The 23337-nt window shown below is 36.6% G+C and overlaps 2 protein-coding genes and 2 long non-coding RNA genes across 4 annotated transcripts in view; 1 reads left to right on the forward strand and 3 right to left on the reverse strand.

Annotated features, from left to right (window-relative positions):
- The window catches only part of LOC126688677 (proline-rich extensin-like protein EPR1), a 38483-nt gene extending 31670 nt beyond the window's left edge, over window positions 1-6813 (reverse strand). The window contains exon 1 of the mRNA XM_050383452.1: window positions 6433-6813. Within this exon, the coding sequence (XP_050239409.1) occupies window positions 6433-6787 (355 nt within the window). The 5' untranslated portion in view covers window positions 6788-6813. The remainder of the gene's footprint in view (window positions 1-6432) is intronic.
- Window positions 6814-13619: 6806 nt separating this feature from the next.
- LOC126690158 (repetitive proline-rich cell wall protein 2-like) lies at window positions 13620-14150 on the reverse strand. The gene has a single exon (XM_050385290.1). The coding sequence runs from the start codon at window positions 14148-14150 to the stop codon at window positions 13620-13622; it is 531 nt and encodes a 176-aa protein (XP_050241247.1).
- A 5521-nt stretch (window positions 14151-19671) lies between these two features.
- Window positions 19672-20094, forward strand: LOC126688679 (uncharacterized). The gene is made up of 3 exons (XR_007644335.1): window positions 19672-19771; window positions 19873-19953; window positions 20036-20094. It is a non-coding gene; the product is annotated as an uncharacterized LOC126688679 (long non-coding RNA).
- A 1749-nt stretch (window positions 20095-21843) lies between these two features.
- Window positions 21844-23132, reverse strand: LOC126688678 (uncharacterized). Its single transcript, XR_007644334.1, has 3 exons — window positions 22923-23132; window positions 22473-22557; window positions 21844-21910 (listed from the first exon to the last, which is right to left on the reverse strand). It is a non-coding gene; the product is annotated as an uncharacterized LOC126688678 (long non-coding RNA).
- Between the last annotated feature and the right edge of the window lie 205 nt (window positions 23133-23337).

The raw sequence follows: 23337 nt of genomic DNA on the forward strand, positions 1-23337 counted from the left end.
TTTTTTTTTAAATTTTTTATGGACGCTATGATATTATTTATAGAAATGGATCGACATTACTACGATAATTAGTTTGTATTCAACCACAAATGATTTTTGATGATGCTGAAATCGTCAATGATCGTCCAACAATAGAACCGACCAAGATCGTCCAAAGACTTGCAAGAAGGAATGAATAAAGGAAAAAGGAAGGAACACCAGTGTGGTGCCTACCACAGAGTCTCCGATGGTAAAATCAGATAATTGAGAGAGAAAAGAGAGGGTTGAATACCAAAGTATCAGAGTTTCTGGATTAGAATTTAATACCTCCTTAGGTCTTGAGGTGCTTGTATATATACACCAGCTTCCTTCTTCTAGCCATTGGAGGTGTTTTAATGGTGGCTTCAATGTGGTATCTGTAACGCCTCCGTGAGGTGTTAATGAGAGGATCTTCATCTCTCCAACGATAATGAGACTTATTACTGCTGTATAACGCCTTGCCATTATTTGTGAATTAATGGCTTTTCCTTCGTCCAGTGGATATGGCTAAGGATGGTGATTGGTGTGATGGTTCCTTCGTCCATTGGCCCCTCTTCTGGACAAGGAGGTTACCTGAGGGAGTTTTGTTGGGTCCATCAGCTGCCCCCTATTTCGAGGTTTTTTAGTTTGAGGACAACCATAGGAATATAAAGAGTTTGAGTTTTTTTTTTTTTGGCAGTTATGGCACTTGGGGTTCCACCCCTTTGCATTTATTGCTTAGTGGCAACGTGGTGTGCGACGTGGCCATGTGTCATGCTCAAGTCAACTGAGGGGTCTCGGTTCCAATGAGACCCTTCAGCTTTTCCTACGTTTTTTGAGGCAACCTTTTTAAACCCTTTATCTTCCTCTTCTCATTTCTTCACTTTCTTTCTGTGCTTACTCTTTGATTTCTCAGTTTCTCCTTTTTCTCAGGTACACCCCTTTCTTCCTGCTCCTTTTTCCTTTTAGAGTTTTATTTCTTCCCTTTCTTTTTGCTCCCTTTCTTTTTTAGAGTTTTGTTTTTCCTTTTTCTCTATGCTTGATGGTGGATTATTCTGATATTAGGCGCACTTCCCCCTCCGTTGCCTTCTTTTTTGCTCATTTGGGTGCGTTTATAGGTTCTTTTAGGGGACATTGCCCACAAGTTAAGGATTTCGTTCTAGATGACAGTAGCCTAGGTCTAGTGCTGGGTGATCTATACCCATTGTTGTGCAAATCTTTGGATTGGTTTGGGTCTATGCGAGAAGCTTTAAGGAGGGAAAATATGGGTTTTGAGGACAGATCGAGTGATTTAGAAACCGATCTGTCATCTAGTGATGGCACGAATGGGGTTGAGACAGATATAGCTGCTTCTGTACCTTCGTTTTCCCTGCCTTCCATTTCTGCCCCACCCCGATCTTTCCATGCCCTTAAGAAAGAGTGCTCCCTGAAGAAGGATACCTTTATTAGATTCAGGGATAGGTTCCAGTTTCCTGAGGAGACCAGGGTTTGTCTTTCTAGGAAAGGCGAGAAGTCTTGTGTTTTTGCCCATGATGAGGTTTGTTTCTAAGAGGCTGTGTTCTTGTGTGGCCTTAGGTTTCTTGTCCACCCGTTTATAATGGAACTCCTTCATTACCTGAATATAGCTCCAGGACAGCTTATGCCGAATTCGTGGAGAATCGTCATAAGCTTTGTGGTGACCTGGACGATCATAGCTGATGGGGATATGATCACATTAAATGAGTTCGTCCACCTTTATTGTCTGAAAGAGTCCAAAGAGTTTGGGTAGTATGAGCTCGTGCCTTGGGATAGAAGGCCTCGGCTCATCATCTACCTACCTTCGTCCTTCCGTTATTGGAAGTCTTAGTATTTCTTTGTGTCAGGTGACAGTTAGGAGACCCTTTCTAACGACTTCTAGGGGGATATCCCTAGGCTACTACATCGGTGGGAGACCCCTCAACTTGGTGCATTCGCCTCACATATTTTCTTTAATTTATTACTTACTTTGATCGTCCCTTCTGACCTTGTGTATTTTCTGTTTTGCAGTTAAAGAGCGTCAAGAGTTGGAGAGCAGGTTTGAAAGATAACAACTAAATTTAATTAGGAGTTTTATGCTCGAATCAAGGCAAAGAAGAATGAGCCCTTCTCTAGCATTGGTTAGCGGAGGTTGAGGGTCATTGAGAAGGAGAAAGAAAAAGAGGTAACGAAGAAGGGTTTGTCCACCCCTACCTTGGATGAAGGACTGGTTGCTTCCCCGGCCCTTTTTGTTGAGGAGATTACTCCTCGTGCAAAAAAGCACAAAACGGGAGATAAAGGTAAGGAGAATGTAGGAACCAATGTCTGGGCAGATGCTGATAGCCTTGGCTCGGGCTAATGAAGTTGTGATACCCGAGGAACTGAAGGAAATCTCAGGCGTACCTTCCCATGAGATGGTGAGCCGCCACATACATAAGCTCATTCAGGTAATTTTCTTTCATTTCCTTTTTTCCTTTGTCCATAAGAATGAATTATATCAATTTCTCATTGTGTGATTTTGGTTGCCAGGTGTTGGGGGAGACGATGCACATTACCTCCCGTACTTGGTGAATGAAAAGAAGGCCATGATGGCCATTTCCAAGGCGAAGGCGTTGGAGGTTGAAGCTTTGGGTTTGAGAAAAGATTTAATGACAGCGATGGACATCAATAACTAGTCCAAGGAGAAAATAAAAGCTTTATCTGAGGAGTTGAATGCTGAGAAGCTGTTGGTGAAGTAGAGGGACGAGCAACTGGCGACGGCCAACCAGAAGATGAAGAGTGCCATGGCCAAGGCCATCCATGCTTTTTAGCTCATGGAGGAGTACAACGCCATTTTGTTCGACTGGTATTTCAAGGGATTTGAGCTGCTAAGAAGATATTTGGTGAAGCATAGTCCAGAGACAAACTTGGAGGATTTGGACTTTAAAGCAATTGACAAAGAGATAGAGGTAGATGAGGTGGTGTAGGCTACTCAAGCTGCTGCATCTGCTGGCGAGGATCTTCCAGTGCCTGAAAAGGGAGGAACTTATGCTCCTGAGGTTTAGTTCCTCTGTTTTATTACCTTTTTTTTTTTTTTTTGGGTGCCCTGCCTGTTTTAAGGCTTTTGAACAATCTACAACTCTTTTATATACATATGCACTTATTTCCCTTGTGTTTATGTTGCTTGTGAATACTTCTTGTTTTGCCATAACTTGTGCTTCATTGTCTTTGCTTTGTTGGGGCATGTTTTTCACCCATTTAGGGACTTAGAAATTTTTTTTGCCCACTTATGAATTTTTTTCTTTTTAACTTGGTGGACGACCTTCCTTCGTCTTTGAAATCTCGTCACCTTAGTTTTTAGCTGGACGACTTACATTCCTTCGAGGAATTTCATCGTCTTGACTTTTATTGGGACGATTTACATCCTCTTAAGGAATCTTATCATCTTTTAATGGGACAATGTACATCCTTTAAAGGAATCTTATCGTCTTTCAGGTTAAAACGATGTACATCCACTTAAGAAATCTTATTGTTTCAACTTGGTTGGACAGTTGGTTGGACAGTTCGCGTCTAGTCAGTAGTTTAGTTCAGATGTGAAGAAAAAGATAGGTAGAATATGCAAAACACTGAATGGTATGTTTATTAATCCACCTTAAAAATCATAAGACATCACTGATTGGTTACAAATGGGCTGCAGTTCTTGTAATACCTCTTTAGATGTTCGATGTTCAAGGATAAGGTAATTTGTTCTCGTCTAGATCTTCCAGGTGATAACTTCCTCGTCAAGAGTAGTGGACGACTCTGTCTGGTCCTTCCTAACTTGCCTTATGTTGGATCCTTCGTCGTAGGCATCACTCTTCATAAGACGAGGTCTCTGATGTCGAATCTTTTAAGCTTCACTTTCTAGTTGTAGTACTCGGCTATCTTCTGTTGGTACTTGGCCATTCTTTGAGAAGCTTGGTCTCTGAATTTGTCCAAACAATCAAGGTTCAACTTCAATTAGTCGTCATTGCTGTGTTCGTCGAAGAACTCCTTCCTGAGACTGGTAAGCCCTATTTCAACAAGGATGACTACTTTAGTGCCATATGTGAGGTTGAAAGGTGTCTCTCCTGAAGGGGTTCTTACTGTGGTTCTATAAGCCCATAAGACGCTTGGTAACTCCTTAGGCCATGCTCCCTTTGCCCCCACTAATCGGGCCTTGATGATTTTTAGCAATGTTCGATTTGTTACCTTAGTCTGTTCATTGGCTTGGGGATGTCTTGGGGAGGAGTATTTGTTTTTAATGCCAAGGCTTGAGTAGAATGACCGAAATCCCTAGCTGTCAAACTGAGGACCATTATTCGAGATGATCGTTTGGGATATCCTGAACCTGCATACAATGTTTTTCCACATAAAATTTCGTACCTTTGCTTCTGTAATCATGGCTAGCACTTCTACCTCTACCCTCTTCGTGAAGTAGTCTATGGTGATGAGTAAGAACTTCACTTGCTTCTTTCCTTGTGGCAGAGGTCCCATGTTGTCAATCCCCCACTGTGTGAATGGCCAGGGCAAAGCATCAAAGTTTCTGGATTAGAATTAAGTACCTCCTTAGGTCCTGAGGTGCTTGTATATATACACTTGCTTCCTTCTCCTAACTGTTGGAGGTTTTTTAATGGTGGCTTCAATGTGGTATTTGTAACGCCTCTGTGAGGTGTAAATGAGAGGATCTTCGTCTCTCCAACGATAAGGAGACTTATTGCTGCTTTATAACGCCTTGCCATTATTTGTGAATTAATGGCTTTTCCTTCGTCCAATAGATATGGCTAAGGACGGAGACTGGTGTGATGGTTCCTTTGTCCACTTGCCCCTCTTTTGGATGAGGAGGTTGCCAGAGGGAGTTATGTCGGGTCTATCAATTTTGATTTTATTTTTAAAAATACCAAGTTTAATTTTTTGTAAATAACTGCAATAAGAAATAATGATTTTAAGTATTTGTCTTTGTTGACAGTTTATTAATACTAAATGAATGGTTATTGTTCAGGCAAAAGAAAAAAAAATTTGGAATTTTTATTTATTTATTTATTAATGAGCATGCACGCCTCTGGATCCAACTCCCCTACAGTCTTGAAGTCTCCCATTCTCTCCCATTTTAAAACTGATGAAGGACACGTGGCAAAAATAAAATCCAAAGGTTACAAAAATGCCATGACAAATACAACTTTTTTCTCACCTAAGAAGTCTGACCACCCTCTTTGTCTTTCTCCCCGACAAGCCTTTCCTCTCTTATTTGCCTTTCTCTTCTTATCCATCACCACCACCGCTTGAGCATCATAGGTATCGAAATCAGAGCTTGCCAGAGAAGAAGGGTAAAACAAGATAGTGGATTAGCAAATTAAAAAGAGCAAAAGATCTTTGTGACCTTATAGGAAGCCAAGCAAGCTATACTGTGAGAGGGAGGTAGGTGTGTAGTTTGCCATTGTTGTCTTAAACTCCACCTTCTCTTGAACGGAAGCCAATGGCATTACGGCTAAGCACACCACTCAAGTCCTTGTCTAACATGCCAAGAATAATATAAATATCCCAAGCACAGACTCACATCTTGTCCATTTTGGGTTATTTTTTTAATAATTTATTCTCTATAATCAAATTGCATTTCTTATATCTTTTCTGGTTGTGGAAATTTTTGATTTTGTAAAAACTTTTGAATTGTTCTTTTCAATTAGTTGTTAATGTCATGATTGATTTTGTGGTAACATTGGCAGTGGGTATTATTTATATTAAAAAGATCTTTTTGCTCTTTTTATTTTCCTAATCCATTGTCTTGCTTTACCCTTCTTTTCCTTTAAGCTTTGATTTCGGTGCTTATGATGCTCAGGTCGCGGTGGTGATGGAGAAGAAAAGAAGGGCAAAGAAGAGAGGAAAGGCTTGTTGGGGAGAAAAAGAAAGAGGGCGGTCAGACTTCTTAGGGGAGAAAAATATTGTATTTGTCGTGGCATCTTTGTAACCTTTGGATTTTATTTTTGCCACGTGTCCTTCGTCCGTTTTAAAATGGGAGGAAACGGAGACTTCAAAATTGGAGGGGAGCTGGTCCCACGCCTCTGAACATCCTTGTGATTTGAGATTAGTGCAGTTTGGCAATAAGCAATAATGACAAGTATTAAAAAGACAGAAATATATATATATATATATATATATATATATTATGTATATTATAATATATAATAAAACATTATTTCTGGTGATGCTTAACAGTACTGCATTACATTAGAGGAATTAAGAAGGATAAACTAGTGTCAAAGTCCGAGAAACGGCATGGGCTTTTCTCACTAGCTAGAACTAGTAGTACTCCATTAATTCGCTCTGGATGTATAACATGAGCTGGAAACTGCCCTTATTTCTATCATACAATACATAAACTCTTTTGATATAAAATAACTTAGAACGGTGATGGGGGCTTGTGCGGTGGCTTGTAGTGTGGGGGAGGTGGCTTCTTATATGGTTTCGGACTCGGAGGAGGTGTCACTTTTTGGGGCGGCTTGTAAGGGATTTCCTCATTTTCCAATGGAGGGTGTCCTGGGTAGTGTCCATATGGAGGTGGTGGCTTGTGCAGTGGTGGTGGTCTCACTACTATAGGAGGAAGTGGCTTGACCTTTGGTGGTGGTGGTCTCACTATTCTAGGAGGTAGAATTGGTGGTTTTGGCTTCTCTACTTTAGGAGGCGTGTGAACAGGTGTAGGTGGCTTGTAAAGAGGAGCTAGTGGCTTGCGGAATTCAGCAAAAGCTGGACTAGTGAGAACCACAATTCCGAGGAACAACAGTGGCCAGTATAAGGAAGACATTTCTGATGGACGTCGATGGTGCAAAATAAGAAGAAATGGGCACCATTTTTATAGTTGATTTAAGCCATATTGGCTGTAACAGGTGTCGAAATTAACGTCGTTCATTGTGATTCAGCACCTAAATTGAAAAAGAAGTCCAACGAGGGTATGGCGTGTCATTTATAATTCATAAATGTTATAGACATAGTTGGGTCCCATTGAGTCGTAAAATTGGACTACTGGGACAAAAGGTTTGAAAGTGCAGGTCTGGTTTGCTCGTGAATTAAGGTGGGATTCCCTGATTTAAGATTACATATTGTTTTTAGGATAAGCTTAGCGAAGTTAGTCTTTGCCGATCTTACACTTCAATCAATTACTTCCTTCTCTTATCCAATATTTCAGTACTGTTACTTACGGTGTCATATTATGGTTGATGTATAATAATAGAAATGATGCTAATTTTAAAGATGTAGAAGCTCTAAATTCGAAACCATGCAATGATATATATTAAGTTTAAAATTTACCGTGTAAAACAAAGACGAGCAAAAATCATATATAATTACATTAAATTGATTAAAACGTCCAATATATAGTAACAATACCTCAATCTATAAGTGGATGGGCCCAATATGCAGTAACAATACCAGGTCAAGCTCATATACAGTACCAATACCAGGACAAGCTCTGGATGAGTAGGTCAAGCTCAAATGCGAATGAAATATATTTAAAAAAATTCTTTCATCAAAACAATTTTATATAATTCATGACAACTATATTCTCTTTGATTCAATCAAACATAATTATCTTTTAAATTATGCTAATCATAATTAATACTACTATTTAAACATTTTAAATGATTGTTTTAGTGTGAAATAAATTAAAGATCATACATTTTGTTATAATAATGGTTTAGAAAACTTTAAATGTATCTGTATCTAAATCAATTAATTTTAGAAAAGAGGTTGCATGAAATAGAGTGAAGGGCATTATTATTAATTTGACTCAAATTTTTTTTTTTTTTTTTGATTAATGTGCTATAAAGTGTTTTGGTCCCTCGCTTTAGTCAGGCCCAGACTCTAAGGCCCCCAAATTTTGGGACAAAATTGATATATATTTTTATTTTGGAGATATAGAATTTTTTTTTTTTTGAAAGGGGCCTCAATATCATTTATTAACTCAAATTAGAATCTAGGTACAAGGCTTCAGCAGCTGGTGGAGGATCTTTCTCCATCCAAACAAGCTCATTTGCTACTAGTCTAGCATATTTAGCCAAAACGTGAGCCACGTTATTTGCACTACGTCGCACACAGCTCACCATTACTGAGTTAAGACCAGCTAACAGACACCAAATATCCTTATAGATCAGACCAAGCCGAGAATAAGTCTCCTGCTAAACCTGAGCAATAGTCTTCATCACAGCAGCATTATCTCCCTCAATAATCAGGTTCGTAAAGCCAGTATCTACTGCACCTCAAGGGCCTTGTGACACGCTAATGCCTCCACCTCTTCACTGTCACTAACAGCTCCTCCCTTTGCCGAAATAGCCACCATCACTTGTCCTTTATCATTACGGATAACTACTCCATAACCCGAACCATCGCCACCTTCAAATACAGCCCCATCAAAGTTCAATTTGTATTGCAAACACGGCGGAGGCTGCCATGCCTGAGTGACTACACCTGGGCTGGACCCGGTTACAACAAGATGGTCCATAGCATCATAGTACTCTTTAAGATAGTCCATCGCACGCTGGTTTAACCGAGAAGGATGATGAAGGACACCCCCACGTGATATAGCATTTCTTTGTTGCCAAATCTGCCAACATATAACCCAAAAAAGATCAACTTCTTCTGCTGTTTTCTTCACCATTAACTCCTCTACCAGATGCCTAAAATCATGAAATACCGTCCCACATTTTTGGAAACAAACAACACTCCCTGACCAGACATCTTGTGCAACCCCACAACCCCATAGAGCATGTAATACTGTCTCCTCATCAGATATAGAAAAAAAAAATTTAATTTACATTTTTCCTCTACTTTTAAAAATCCCAAAGAATTGAATATTGTTAGGGGATAATTTTTTAAAAAACATACGTTTTCAAATATGTGTCACTATTCATAAGAAATAATTGAGAGAGGAAAATGTTAGAAATACTATAAATTTACTTCAAAGCCTTTACAAATTGATATGACAATTAATATGATTTGTAGAAGTCAATAACCTATTAAATGCATTTTTTACTTACTTTTTATAATCAATGATACATCTTTTTAAGGTTCATGTTATAAAATTTATGAGGGCAAAGGATTTAATGTCGGCACTTTATTATCCCTGTGCACTAATAAGGAGAGCTAATAGATGGCACATGTATCCTATGCAAGATTTTTTTGGTAGATTTATGAATGCAATTGTATGTAATTGGCCTAAGATTTCATTGACTATCAGTATGATTATTCATTCTATGCATTAATTATTTGAAGAGAGATTATCATTGGCAAGTTGCTGAATGGATCTTCAGACACATTTGGAAAGTGTAGATTTAGGTTTGAATTTTGAGAGAGATGAATACGTCGGAATACACTTACTTTGACTTGTCAATACGTATAGACTATATATTCATGGTGATCTAGATCAGCGTTTTTCATGAAGCAATAGTGAGTAGGACATTAGCACTACAATTCATTATTGCATTATCAACGAGTAGGCCAAATACATGGATGTGATAGAAAGCATTAAGGATGCTACTTTTCTACATGGTTTAATTGAAGACTTGGGATCAAGGGAGTCAATCTCATACCGGAGGCTGTACCGATTTAACTAGTGGAACGATATATTTTGGGACCGGTAAATATCGGTGTACTGTTTTAGGTTTACCATTATTTTTTTATATTTATAAATAAATTAATATATATATATATATATATATATATATATATGTGTGTGTGTGTGTGTGTGTGTGTATTATAATAAATATAAAATTTTACTATAAAACATTACCTCAATTCCAAAAAAAAAAAAAAAAAAAAAAAAAAAACACAATATAAAAAATAGAAAACTTAATTGTTCATTGCATACTAAGAAAATGAATAATACTACAAAACTAAAAAAATAAAAAATAAAATAAAGCTTTTTTTCAGTACCAATTGGTACTCCCGTTATCAGTTGGTATTGTCCGAAATTGGCCGGTATAGCCAGTACAGGGCCGATACGGTCGATAATTAAACCGGTACAAAATATTGACGTTTCGATATTGGTATATGTACCGGTACGGTATCGACTACACTGCATGGGTTTCATCAAGAGCACATTTGTGTCATTTATATGATAGTCAGAGTGATATACATCTGGAGTAAAACCAGTTCTATCACTCTCAAACTAGGAAAATTAATGTTCTTTGTTACTTTGCTCAAGAAATTGTTGATTAGAGAGATATCCTTTTTCAGAAGATTAAGAATGTAGGTAATCCAATTGAGATGCATGATGACTAAATCAACTCCTTTGCACAAGTTCAAGTACTACTTGAGTTTGATTGGTGTTTGCAATTTGAGTTCACCCTCAAGGGCTTTGGTGAAAGTGCACATAGAAGTTTTGTTTGTGAGGCTCGAACAAATTCAAGGGTCAAGGTAGAGATTTTTGACGTGGCTTGAACATAACCTCAAAGTCATTGCTTATTTTTTATTAGTTTGGATTCTTTTAATTTTTCAGTGCACGATAGTATTAAGTTAGGTGTGTTTGAGTGGTATTTGATTACCAGTTTGCCACGTTTATGGCCTGTTTGGGAGTTTAAAAATGGAGGGGGAGTATAGTAAAGGGAGGGAGAGTAATCTAATTACCTTGTTTGGAAGTTTTTTTAAGGAAGGAGGGGGAGGGATTTGGAGGGGTTTCAACTATCTCTAACCCCCCATTTTTAGTTCCCCCAAATTGGAGAGATTTGGAGGGAGAGTAGAGTAGATAAATTATTGATCAAACCAATTTCATAATTTAACCTTTTTAAATTAACAAAATTACAAACAGATTATTCAAATAATTTTTGTTTGTTTCCCGAGAAAATATGAGAAAAAAAATTTGAATCTGACTATTTACCTTTGTTACTGACTTTGCAAATAAGGCAACCCAACAAGAAAAATTCAAGCTCACGATGAAATACAAATTCCATTAGAAATTGAAACCCTAACAACAAAATCAAAACGAAAAAAAAAAAAAAAAAAAAAAAAAAAAAAAAAAAAAAAAAAACAAAAACAAAAACAAAACAAAAATTTAAAAAAAAAAAAAAAAAAAACAAAAGAAGCAAAACGATTCGGATTGAACCTACAAAAAATTCAAAGCAAAACCAAAACCCACATCCAATCTGATAGAGAGAATCAGAGTGAGAGAGAGAGGATCGGAATGAGAGAAAGAGAGAGAATCCACCATCGCTGCCGCTCCAAACCACCATGCCATTGCCGCCGATCTTTAGTCCTTGCTACCGATTTTGATATCCAATCCACGCCGATCTGAGAGACCCACAACAAAAATTCAATGCAAACCAAAACCCACATATAATCTGAGAGAGAGAATCAGAGTGAGAGAGAGAGGATCAAAATGAGAGAAAGAGAGAGAATCCACCATCGCCGCTGCTCCAAACCACCACACCATCGCCGCCGCTCCAAACCACCACACCATCGCTATCGATCTCCAATCGCCGTGCTCCGACACGACGGTGGCTCGCTCCGACGGGTTCTCCTTGGGGTTCACTAGGAAAACCTCTTTCTTCTTCTTCTTTTTTTTTTTGGTTAAACTCTTTCTTCTTCAACCCAACACAGGTATATACAATAAAGAAAATTTAATTTAATTTTTATTATAATTTTTTTTGAGGTAATAAAAATTATTTTATAATAGTTAATAGTAGTTTTATATGTATATATATATATATATATATATATATTTGATGGATATTAGTGGTATTTAATGGAATGAGAATGTTGATTAAATAATTATTTAATCTAACAAATTAATCATAGACTAATGTTGTAAGTCCATTTTCAAATAGAGGTAAATTTGTCTATTTAAATTATTTCATCTCCTCTCCATCCTAATTTTTAAAACATCCAAACAAAGGGAAGGACTAATTACTCCCTTCCCCCTTACTAATTCTAAAAACATCCAAACAAGGTGGAGGGTAACCATTCCCCTCTACTCTCCTCCCCTCTACTCCACTCTACTCTCCTCCCTCTCTAAACTTCCAAACAGGCCATTTGGTTTTATATTTTCCCTCTCTTCTTTGTATTTGGTACATGTCTCTATACTATTTTTTACTTGTATTTTCATTCCTATTTTTTATTTTTTAAATCCTTCTCAAGTTTATAATTTGTAAAAGCCCTTTTGCACATAAGGTAGAACCGTAGAAGTCATAGTACTCAAAGTTTAGCTTATTGAAAGAGAGGCGGCTCAGTGATGATCTCCCTCTTAAGTTTCTTCTTGGTTGATGTTCATTCAAATCCTATAACATCATTGAGACTACTACAGTTGTATGTCTAGACTCTTGTATTTCTTCTCCATGGTGGATTTCGAACTTCATAAACGACGGTCTATAAGCTCAATGGTTTATTAGATAATCGAAAACATAAGATCTCGAAGACTATTTGAAATTTAGAAGAACTACATAGGGGAGCCTTTGAACAACTAGAAAAGGCCTTGATTTCCTTCTCCTTATCATCATCTCAAAGACAAATTTACTATATTTTCAATTTTTTTTTTCTCTTTTAGCAAGGTACTACAACATATATAAATAGATATTTGGTTTGAGTAATGCTAGTGACACTAGCACTTTTGGTACATAACTTTTACATGATGTCTCATCGACTCATTAATGATAAAAAAGAAAAAGAAAAAGTAATTATGACATTCTTTTATTATGTTGTCCATATCTTTTATTTTTTGATCAAAAGGAAAATTATATTGTTGATATCAAATAATAACATTCATTGTTATATTAGTTTACAGTGACTTTAAAGTAAAATTTGTAATAATTAACTTTTGCATATTTCATTCCTTTTTTCGTTATTTGAAATAGAATTCTTAATTTAACCTAATCTAAGTACATGTATATATGTTTGAAGTTATCTGCTGAAAACTTAAACTCTGACTCTTGTTGTTTATTCAACTAATTCACGGTGAACATTTGATACACCCACCCTACGAGAGGCTTGATAGAAGTTGAACCAATCTCTTGATCTTGCTTTAACGTTGACAACAAACTAGTGCATGTGCTTTACTAGATTCATAAATAACCCCATATTATAAATCTTTTAGGTGGAATCCAGGCTCTGTGAGAATCTCACTTCGTAATAATACGCTCAGTCTGCTTGTTTAAAGTGATGATGATGTCAAGTATTACTATCAACCAATCTTGTCATTTTTTTTTTTAATGTTTTGTTTTGTCTTGGTCGAACCCTGTTGAGATTTGGTAAACAGGATGGATGAAGATCGATTATTATGTCATCATTGTAGTACGGAATGTGACATTGCTGATTTTTCTTTCCACCCAACCAAATCTCCACGAAGCAAAAAAACAATGAATTATCTTGAGCCCGTTGTTAATGTTTGTAAAGAACAAACACATTGGTAAAAGGGAATATATATTTTAGATAGCTCACTGCTTTAAATTAGAAAAATGATATCATGCTTAGCAGTTACACAGAAAGCAACACTGCAATAACTAATGACACGAGTAAGCTTATTCCTAATGATCAACCCATAGAACATGACTCACAAGGAAGCATAGTAAGTACTGCTAAGCTCTTATTTCTAGTGATTAATCTATTCACATTCACCCTAAAACTCAGATGTAATGGATAGGTGATGAAAGCCTCTAGGCAGAAGAAGGTGGTTTCTTGTATGGTGTTGGAGGAGGCAGAATCTTGCGGGGTGGCTTGTGAGGATCTTGACCTTTCTCCACTGGAGGGTGTCCTGGATAGTGACCATAAAGTGGTGATGGCAAGTGCTTTGGTGGTGCTGGAGTTTCTACTTTGGGAGGTAGACTAGTGGGTGGCTTCTCTACCTTAGGAGGTGCCTGAACTGGGGTTGGTGGCTTATACACTGGTGGTTTCTCCACTTTGGGAGGTAGAGTTGGAGGTTTAGAAATTGGGGTTGGTGGCTTGTGAATTGGCACTGATGGTTTAGGGGGTTGGTAAACTGGGGTTGGTGGCTTATGTTCAGGGGTTGGATTTCTCACTGGAGGAGACTTGTAAATAGGAGTTGGTGGCTTCTCAATTGGGGGAGGTTTCTGAATTGGAATGGGGGGCTTGTTTTCATATGGAGGTGGTTTTGGGTAATCGGCATTGGATGGAGTGGTGAGAAGCACCACTGCTAGAAACAACACTAGTACGCTTGTGCTAGACATATTGGCTACTGATGATTCAAAACTAGAAGAGTGGATGCCATTTTATAATGCCTATTGTGGGACCTCGTCGGCAGCACAGTATCAAGTAGTTTCATCCATTAATTTTATAAGTTATGAAAAAAAGTTACGTATTACAGATTTTTAGGTGACGAGGGGTCCATTTTGGGTCCCTTTGATTTGAAAATGGTAAGTTGAAACAGTGAAGTTAAAGTCGAGTGATTTTCTCATCCAAAAAAAAAAAAGAAAAAAAAAGTTAAAGGTCGAGTGGACAAGCTTTGAGAGGTAAGAATATAAGTAATTGCTTTTGGAGTTTTAAACAGTTGTTCATCGTGTGGTATATTTCAAACAGTACTCCTAAAGTTAAAGGTGTTTGAATTGTACACACTGAACTTTCCTAATTTGGATTTTATTATTTAAAATTCTATTCAATTTGCATAAGTGACGTTTCTATTTATGTTTTCTGTTAAATGCCACATAAGCTTGTAACACATGTTTAGTTTGTCCAATAAAAATACGTCACATTATTTTTATTATGTTATTTCATTTTTTATTTTTAAATATTTTTAGGTTACAAAAATGATATGACATTATTTTGTTGGAAAAACTAAATTAACGTAACAAGTTAATGTAGCACTTAATAAAAAATATGAATGAAAGGGCTACTGATGCAAATAGAATAAAACTTTAAAAGGTAAAATTTAAATTTTAAAACTTTAAGAAATAATGCAAATATCCCAAATTTTAGGGTGGTAGTTTACTAATAGCAAAGAAAAAGAAAGGTAACATATTACATACTTTTAGGTGACGATGGGTACATTTTGGGCCCCTTTGATTTGAAAATTGGAAATTGGAACTGTGAAGATAAGTAGACTTTAACATCAAAAAAGGGGAGAAAAAGAAAATGTTAAGTAGGGTAGAGGGAAGTTTTGAGAGGTAAGAGTATAAAATATCCCCTTTTGGACTTACAAACAGTTTTTCATCATGTGTTATATTTCAAAGTTAAACTACTCTGTATTAACAAATTTCAACATGCACATGGACCATACATTTTTAATGCATGATCTTTTTTTTTTGAGAAACTAATGCATGATCTTGAGACATTAAAAGGGTAGGCGCAAATTTTTATTTTTATTATTTGGTTGGAGTCGGTGCAACTTGGTGTGATTAATCAAAGTCCACGGGTGGTAATTTTATAATAAAAATAAAAATAATTAAATTTTAACATGCACATGGACCATATAATACGTTATCAATGCATGACCTAGGGTACATAAAAAGACTAGGCGCAGTGGGTGTATATATAAATATATATATATATATATATATATATATATATATATATTATTTATTTTCTTTTCCTTTGGTTGGAGTCGGTGCAACTTGGTGTGATTTATGAATGTCCATGTTGGTAATTTTATATAAATAATAATAATAATAATAATAAGGCGAAACTACAATATTGGTCCCTCAAGTTTACCCTGTGTGCACAATTGGTCCCTCAAGTTTATAAAATGCGTTGTTTCAGTCCTTTTACTAACTGCCGTTAGTGATGTTGCTTACGTGGCTAACGGAAAAATGACTTAGCATTTTTTTAAATGACATGGCATTTTTTAAATTAAAAAATTACAATAACTAATTTCCATGTAAGATTTTAGTGACCCAGTTGAAATCAAATTGTAAATTAGAACCCGGTTACAAAGTAAACCCTTTTTTTTTAGTCTAATTTTGGTTTAACACAAACGCACGACGGCGCCAGGTAGAGAAAGGGGAAGAAGAGATTGACGCTAGCCTATGCGACGCCGCCTCCGTCTGACCTGTCACCGGTGGAGACCCAAGCCGTAGCCACCACCGGCGATAGCCAAGCCTTAGTCACCACCGGCGATAGCCCAAGCCTTAGTCACCGCCGGCGAAAGCCAGTGAGCCGTGTCTCTTCTTCCCTCGCACAACCATTGACCCGCCTCCCTCCTCCCATCTCAGGTATTACACTCTTTCCTATGGTATCTCACCTCAATTTAGGTTCATGTATGATTTAGATCCAAAGTTTTTGGGATAATTTGCATCATAGTTTGGTGACCATAAGATTCGAACTTGGTGAATTTAACAACAACGTTGTCAGTGTTCCAATAGATTTAGATGGATTAAAGTCAAAACAAATGCTCAAGGATTGTTTGTTTTTACTTGTTTCACTACTGGTTGTAAAAGTCCTCTTATGTTTCTTTTCTTTTAGTAAGTGTTTATTTCATTTTCAAAATTTTTATGTTATTTTTTTATTTTTTTATCTTGGTTTCACTGCGTGAGGCCTATTCCTTATGTTATTTCTGGCACTGTTTCTTTGAGTCAGGAGTTGAATGAACCTGTGCTTTCATTCCGTAAGTCTTCTGTCTTCAGCTGAAAGTTTTCGAAGGCCTCAAACACTGCTTCCACCTGTATGTAACATTTGCATATAATTCATGGTCATAGAGAAATATCCTAACCATGTAGTGGTGGACCCTTTGTGTCTATTAGTGAGTTAATACTGCACAAGGAGAAGGACCACATATTGTTTATTGTTTAAATTCTGTTTATTGTTTAAAAATAATAATTCAGCCCTTTACAATGTCACTTTTTAACAGTAAATTCCTTGCTCTTTTTGTAGGAATGGACGACTTTGACTTCACAATCGCTCTTTACTATTGGGGGAAGATTAGGAATAATCCATATAGATACGAAGGAGGGGAGGTAAAGATATACGAAGACAATAATTCCGATGAAATGTCACTTGTCGAGATATGGAATAAGGCCAAAAATTTTGGGTATGGTGAAAATGATGTATTTATGTACAGAGTGCCTACTATGCCATTTGCAGGTGGTTTAAAACCTTTGGAGAATGATGTTGATGTAATGAACATGGTGAAGTGTATTAGAGGTTATAATGAAGTGGAAGTGTATGTTATATTCTTAGATGATTATGAGAATGCTATTGGTAATAAGGGAGGTGGTGATAACGAGGATAATTTTAATGAGGGAGACAAAGTAGATGGGGCTGTTAGTGAAGAGGATAGTGCTCATAGGGTTCATTTTGGATGCAGTGAAAGTGATGATGATGATATGTTTGCACAGTATATTAGCAGTGATGAAATAGCCTCCAAAGTAAAAGGCTTACCTGATGAGACCTTGTGTCTTAGAAAAGAAAAGCAGGTGAAACTCAAAGAGGGGAGAAAGGGAGAGGCTAGTGCATGTGGGGTTAGTCCTAGTAGGGTTGAAGGTAGTGGGGTTGATCCTAATGGTGTTGGCCAAAGTGAGGCTGGTGCAAGTGGTGTTGGTCCTACTAGGATTGATGCAAGAGGTGTTGATCCTACATGGATTGATGTAAGTGGGGTTAATCCTAGTGCAAGTGCGCTTGTTGCATTTGGAGCTGATAGGGATGAAGATAAGTGGGAGTCAGAGACGTCTGCAAGTCTGGTTAGTTCATCTGATGATGAAACTAGGCGTACATATCCTCAATACCATCCACCAGAATCCTTCTCTGAGGTGCACTTTGAACTTGAGATGCAGTTTGCTACCAAAAAGGATGTCATGGATGCTATCAAACTCTACTCTATTTTCAAAGGGGTTCCAGTAAAGTTTAAAAAAAATGACAAAGTGAGGGTAAGAGTAAAATGCACAGATAAATGTCCTTTTGAGTTGTATTGTGGAAAGATGAAAGATGAAGATACTTGGATGGTGAAGAAATTGAATCCAGAACATAATTGTGGGAGGCGATTGAGGAATAGATTTGCATCTTCAAATTGGCTTGGGAAGCATCTAGTGGATGATGTGAGGAATGACCCAAATGTGAAGATGTCCGTGATTAAAGACCGAGTTGTAAATAAGTTTAAGGTTCATATTAGTAGGTATCAAGCATCTAGAGCAAAAGGTAGGGCTAAAGAATTAGTGCATGGAACTTTTACAGAACAATATGCTCAGTTGGGGGATTACTGTGAAGAATTGTTGAGAAGCAACCCTGGGTCTACTACACTAATCTCTACCAATAGACCTCAACCACACTTGCAACCAAAATTTGAGAGATTATATGTATGTTTGGATGCTTGTAAGAGAGGGTTTTTAGCTGCTTGTAGGCCTTTTATTGGTGTTGATGGATGTCATTTGAAGGGTGGGTATCCAGGACAGATCTTGACAGCAGTTGGCAAGGATGGAAATAATGGTGTTTTCCCAATTGCATTTGCCGTGGTTGAGGCAGAAACAAAGAACTCGTGGACATGGTTCATGAAAAGGTTGCTTGATGATATTGGAAGTTTAAGGGATGAAGGGTGGACCTTCATGTCTGATCAGCAAAAGGTAAATTGAACTTTCATTTTATTTTATTCTTTAAATTTGGATGATGGACCTTACTATAAATTCACTCCAAATTAATTATATTCTAATACATCCAATAATTTTGTATTTTATGTCTTCATTGTAGGGATTAACACAAATGTTTGATGAGCTCATGCCAGGTGTGGACCATCGATTTTGTGTTCGACATCTATATAATAACTTTAGTAAGGATCATAAAGGTAAGCTATTAAAGGATCGCATGTGGGCAGCTGCTAGGGCCACTAACATGTCTGAGTTTCAGTTTGAAATGGGGAAGATCAAGAAATTAAACATAAAGGCATGGGAATGGTTGGTAGGAAAGGAACCTAGGTTTTGGACAAGAGCAGCTTTTAGAAGGTATCCTAGGTGTGATGCACTAACCAACAATGGATGTGAAAATTTTAATTCTCAAATATTGGAGTTTAGGGATAAACCAATAATCACTATGTTGGAGGAGATTAGATTGCATCTGATGGCTTATTATATTAAGAAGAAGGAGAAAATTGCAAGGTATCAAGGACCTATATGTCCTAGAATCCAAAACAAGTTAGAGATTGAAAAAATTAATAGTACAAATTGGGTTCCAGTTTGGTGTGGGGATAGCAATGAATCAAAGTTTGAAGTATCAAAATTGCCTGACAAGTATGTAGTTGACATAAAGCAGCGTACATGCTCATGTGGATCATGGGACCTTACTGGGATTCCTTGTGCACATTCTATAGCTGCATTGGGATATATGGGTCATACGATTGAAGATTATGTGCATCATTGCTATAGTATGGAGTCCTTAACCCAAACTTATGGGTCATGTATATACCCTATTAATGGTCCCAAGTTGTGGCCACAGAGTAATAGAGAAACCATACTCCCTCCTAAAAAAGTAAGACAAGGGGGTAGGCCTAAAAAGAAGAGGAAGAAAGAACTTGGTGAGCTAAACAATCCATATAAGATAAAGAGGAGAATTGGCCATGTTAAATGTAGCCAATGTGGAACAGTAGGCCATAACAAGAGGAGGTGCAATCCTGCTACTCAATCTAGCAAACAATTACGAGTAAGGCTTGTAATAGTTAGATTTTTTTCTTCTTCTTTTTTTCCCCTTGTTGATAATGCACTACTAAGTTGTGATGTACCATTTATAGATGAGAGAGCAAAATGCAACAACACACTGTTTGGAAAACCAAGAACATGGGACATCTTCAAGCCATATAGAACCTACTAATGGGGCAGCACCTCCATCACAACCAAGCCATGGAGCATATGCAAGCCAGCATAGTCAAAAAATACCTGTGAGTGATTGCAAGTACATATTTATATTTGTTAGTCTCATATGAAAAAAATCACAAATTTATAGTTAATGTGCTGAAATGAAGCTATAATGCATTTTCAGGTTAGGAAAAGAAATGTCACAACACAAAGTCAGCCAACACCCCAATGTGAAGGAGTCCATCAAAGTCAACCAGTATCTCAGGTTATTATTATTACATTTATATGTTACAACAAAATTGTCTATGTTGTTTCTTTATGGTAAATATCATTGTGCACCTTATCAGGTTGGACCCAACGAAGTTACCAGAAGTTACAGTTTTGGAGTATCAGTAGAGACAATGGCTGTTGCAAGTGAGACATCCAGAAGAATTACAAAATTTTATAAGAATGCACAACTGCAAAAGTGAACAGTGAACGATATTTGTTGTGGTTAAATGTGCAGAAGTGAAGGTGCTTGTGGAGATAAATTTGTATTTTGAAGTGGATGGAACTCTTAGATATTTTTTTGTTATTATTTGAAATAGTTCAAGGATTACTACTATTTGGAACAATTTAAAGTATAAGTTATTTAATGTTACGATTTTGAACGTGTTAATTGGTGCAATTTAATATGATGTTTATTAGAAACCTTGTCAAATTATGCAATCAGCTAGTCTTTCATTTAAAATTGATCAATTGTTTAGAGATATTGTTATGCCCTAGAATGGTTTAATTTGCAAGACTCTTGAATGGAAGAGCAAATTCAATATGGAAGAGCATATTGTACAAAACTGTGGCAATCAAATTTCAAATATACCCAACCCAATTTGGTACAAAACTACAGTGAAATCACTGTTGTCTTGACTAAGATTTATACTTTGATGGTCTCATATTTCAAAGAAGGCAGGAGTTGTTATTGAACTTTGCTTTAATCAACAAATTTGGGGTTTTACACGTTGTACCTCTATTTTAGAGTTTCACAATTCTCTTAGTTTTATTGTGTAATTTTTCTTAATCCTGTGTTCATCATTGTGAACATAACGTGTTTTTATTTCAATAAAGCAATTCTACTTGCAAAAATAAAATACAATAAGCAGATTAAATTCAATTAATGAAATGAACAAAAGAGGGGGGAGGGGGTAGTAGAGAAAAGGTTAAAAAAAAGTTGTATAAGCCATGGATTCTGCATTTGTCAGTAGGAGAAGTCCGTGAGTTGCTTTTTCAAGTACTTGAAAATGAAGAAGATGGCATAATGAAACATGGAGCACCATCACAAACTAATCAACATTTAGCTTCACAAGGGATTCACTCATCAAAGTTCTGCTTAGATCCTGTTGGTTCCACGCTAGCATCATGTCAGCTTTTTGATGCTGTAGTTAGCATGTGTGTCCCAGTAATAGTTAGTGGCAAAAATATAGAATTGCCTTTTGAAAATTTCATGGACTATAGAAAAATTGCAATATCTGTAGATTCCACCTCTGCTGTAAAGCAGGGATTTTTAGTTACAATGTTGAAAAATGTCACCATAGAAAGGATTCTTGAATACCAGAGAGAGATGAAACTGGTAAGTTCAATTTGCATAATTTTCTGAAATTTTCGTTGTGATAAGGGTACTAAATATTTTTATCATCTCTAATTTTCCATAAAAAGTGAGTGAAATTACAAATATCAAGCAATCCATTTACACATCACTTTTGAGTTCAGAGATACATATATAAAAACAAATGAAATTATATAATAATCCATGTCTCTAGTTAAAAATCTTCTACCTTACATGAAAATTTTCCAGTCTCTTAACTACACAAAAGCTAATACATATAAAAAACACATAGGTTTCTAAAATAGAATACCAAACTTCAAAATCCTTCAAAGCTTTTGATACCCAGGAAACACCTCCCTTTGGTCTTTGTTGATACTTCCACTTTAGTTACGGTTCTTACACTTCTCCATGGTCCTTGGAGCTGCAATTAAAGCATATTTCGTAGATCATTTTGAATGTACATTTTCACAACAGAGACAAAAATCAACAATTACGCTGACAACAAGTCCATGATGTTCAATCACACTATATATTAAGCTGACAAATTATCACTCTGAATATATTATAATAACACATGCCTAGCCCAATTGCCTCTGAGCCCTTCATGATCCTAAGCCTCCTACAGGAGTCGGTGAACATTCTATGACAACAATCAGAAAAAAACAATAAGGGAATATATTTATGGTTGGAAATGACAAATCTTCAATAATCCAATGTAAGATATCATATCAGAACATCAAGATCAAGTTGGCAATATCTAAATAAAAGTAGAGAATTCAATGCCAAACCTGTGTTAACATTCACAACTGGTAACATTTGGATAATCATACACAAATAACAAATTTACAATTTTTAACACAAATAACAAATTTAAAGGCACTGCTTTTAAATATTAATCCTTCATGAATTGGTTAGACTAATAATTCATGAACGGTTTTTTCTTTAGAGGACATGATATTACTTGCCCATTGTGAGAATTTACAGCTTGACTTTTTCAGGATTATGACAGTGATAAGGTATTCTCAATCCAAGATGATCACATCAGCCACTTGTTGCCTACATTTTACCAAGATATGATAGTAAGGGTGTACTCTAAGAAGCCTGAATTGGTTTGTGGAAAATAAAGACATTGATTTTGCTAAGTCATTTATATGGTTAGGATATTTCTCTATGACCATGAATTATATGCAAATGTTACATACAGGTGGAAGCAGTGTTTGAGGCCTTCGAAAACTTTCAGCTGAAGACAGAAGACTTACGGAATGAAAGCACAGGTTCATTCAACTCCTGACTCAAAGAAACAGTGCCAGAGATAACATAAGGAATAGGCCTCACGCAGTGAAACCAAGATAAAAAAAATAAAAAAATAACATAAAAATTTTGAAAATGAAATAAACACTTACTAAAAGAAAAGAAACATAAGAGGACTTTTACAACCAGTAGTGAAACAAGTAAAAACAAACAATCCTTGAGCATTTGTTTTGACTTTAATCCATCTAAATCTATTGGAGCACTGACAACGTTGTTGTTAAATTCACCAAGTCCGAATCTTATGGTCACCAAACTATGATGCAAATTATCCCAAAAACTTTGGATCTAAATCATACATGAACCTAAATTGATGTGAGATACCATAGGAAAGAGTGTAATACCTGAGATGGGAGGAGGGAGGCGGGTCAATGGTTGTGCGAGGGAAGAAGAGACATGGCTCACTGGCTTTCGCCGGCGGTGACTAAGGCTTGGCTATCGCCGGTGGTGGCTACGGCTTGGGTCTCCACCAGTGACAGGTCAGAGGGAGGCGGCGTCGCATAGGCTAGCGTCAATCTCTTCTTCCCCTTTCTCTGCCTGGCACCGTCGTGCGTTTGTGTTAAACCAAAATTAGACTAAAAAAAAAAGGGTTTACTTTGTAACCGGGTTCTAATTTACAATTTGATTTCAACTGGGTCACTAAAATCTTACATGGAAATTAGTTATTGTAATTTTTTAATTTAAAAAATGCCATGTCATTTAAAAAAATGCTAAGTCATTTTTCCGTTAGCCATGTAAGCAACATCACTAACGGCAGTT

This window comes from Quercus robur, chromosome 6 (assembly GCF_932294415.1).
Source record: "Quercus robur chromosome 6, dhQueRobu3.1, whole genome shotgun sequence".
NCBI lineage: Eukaryota > Viridiplantae > Streptophyta > Magnoliopsida > Fagales > Fagaceae > Quercus > Quercus robur.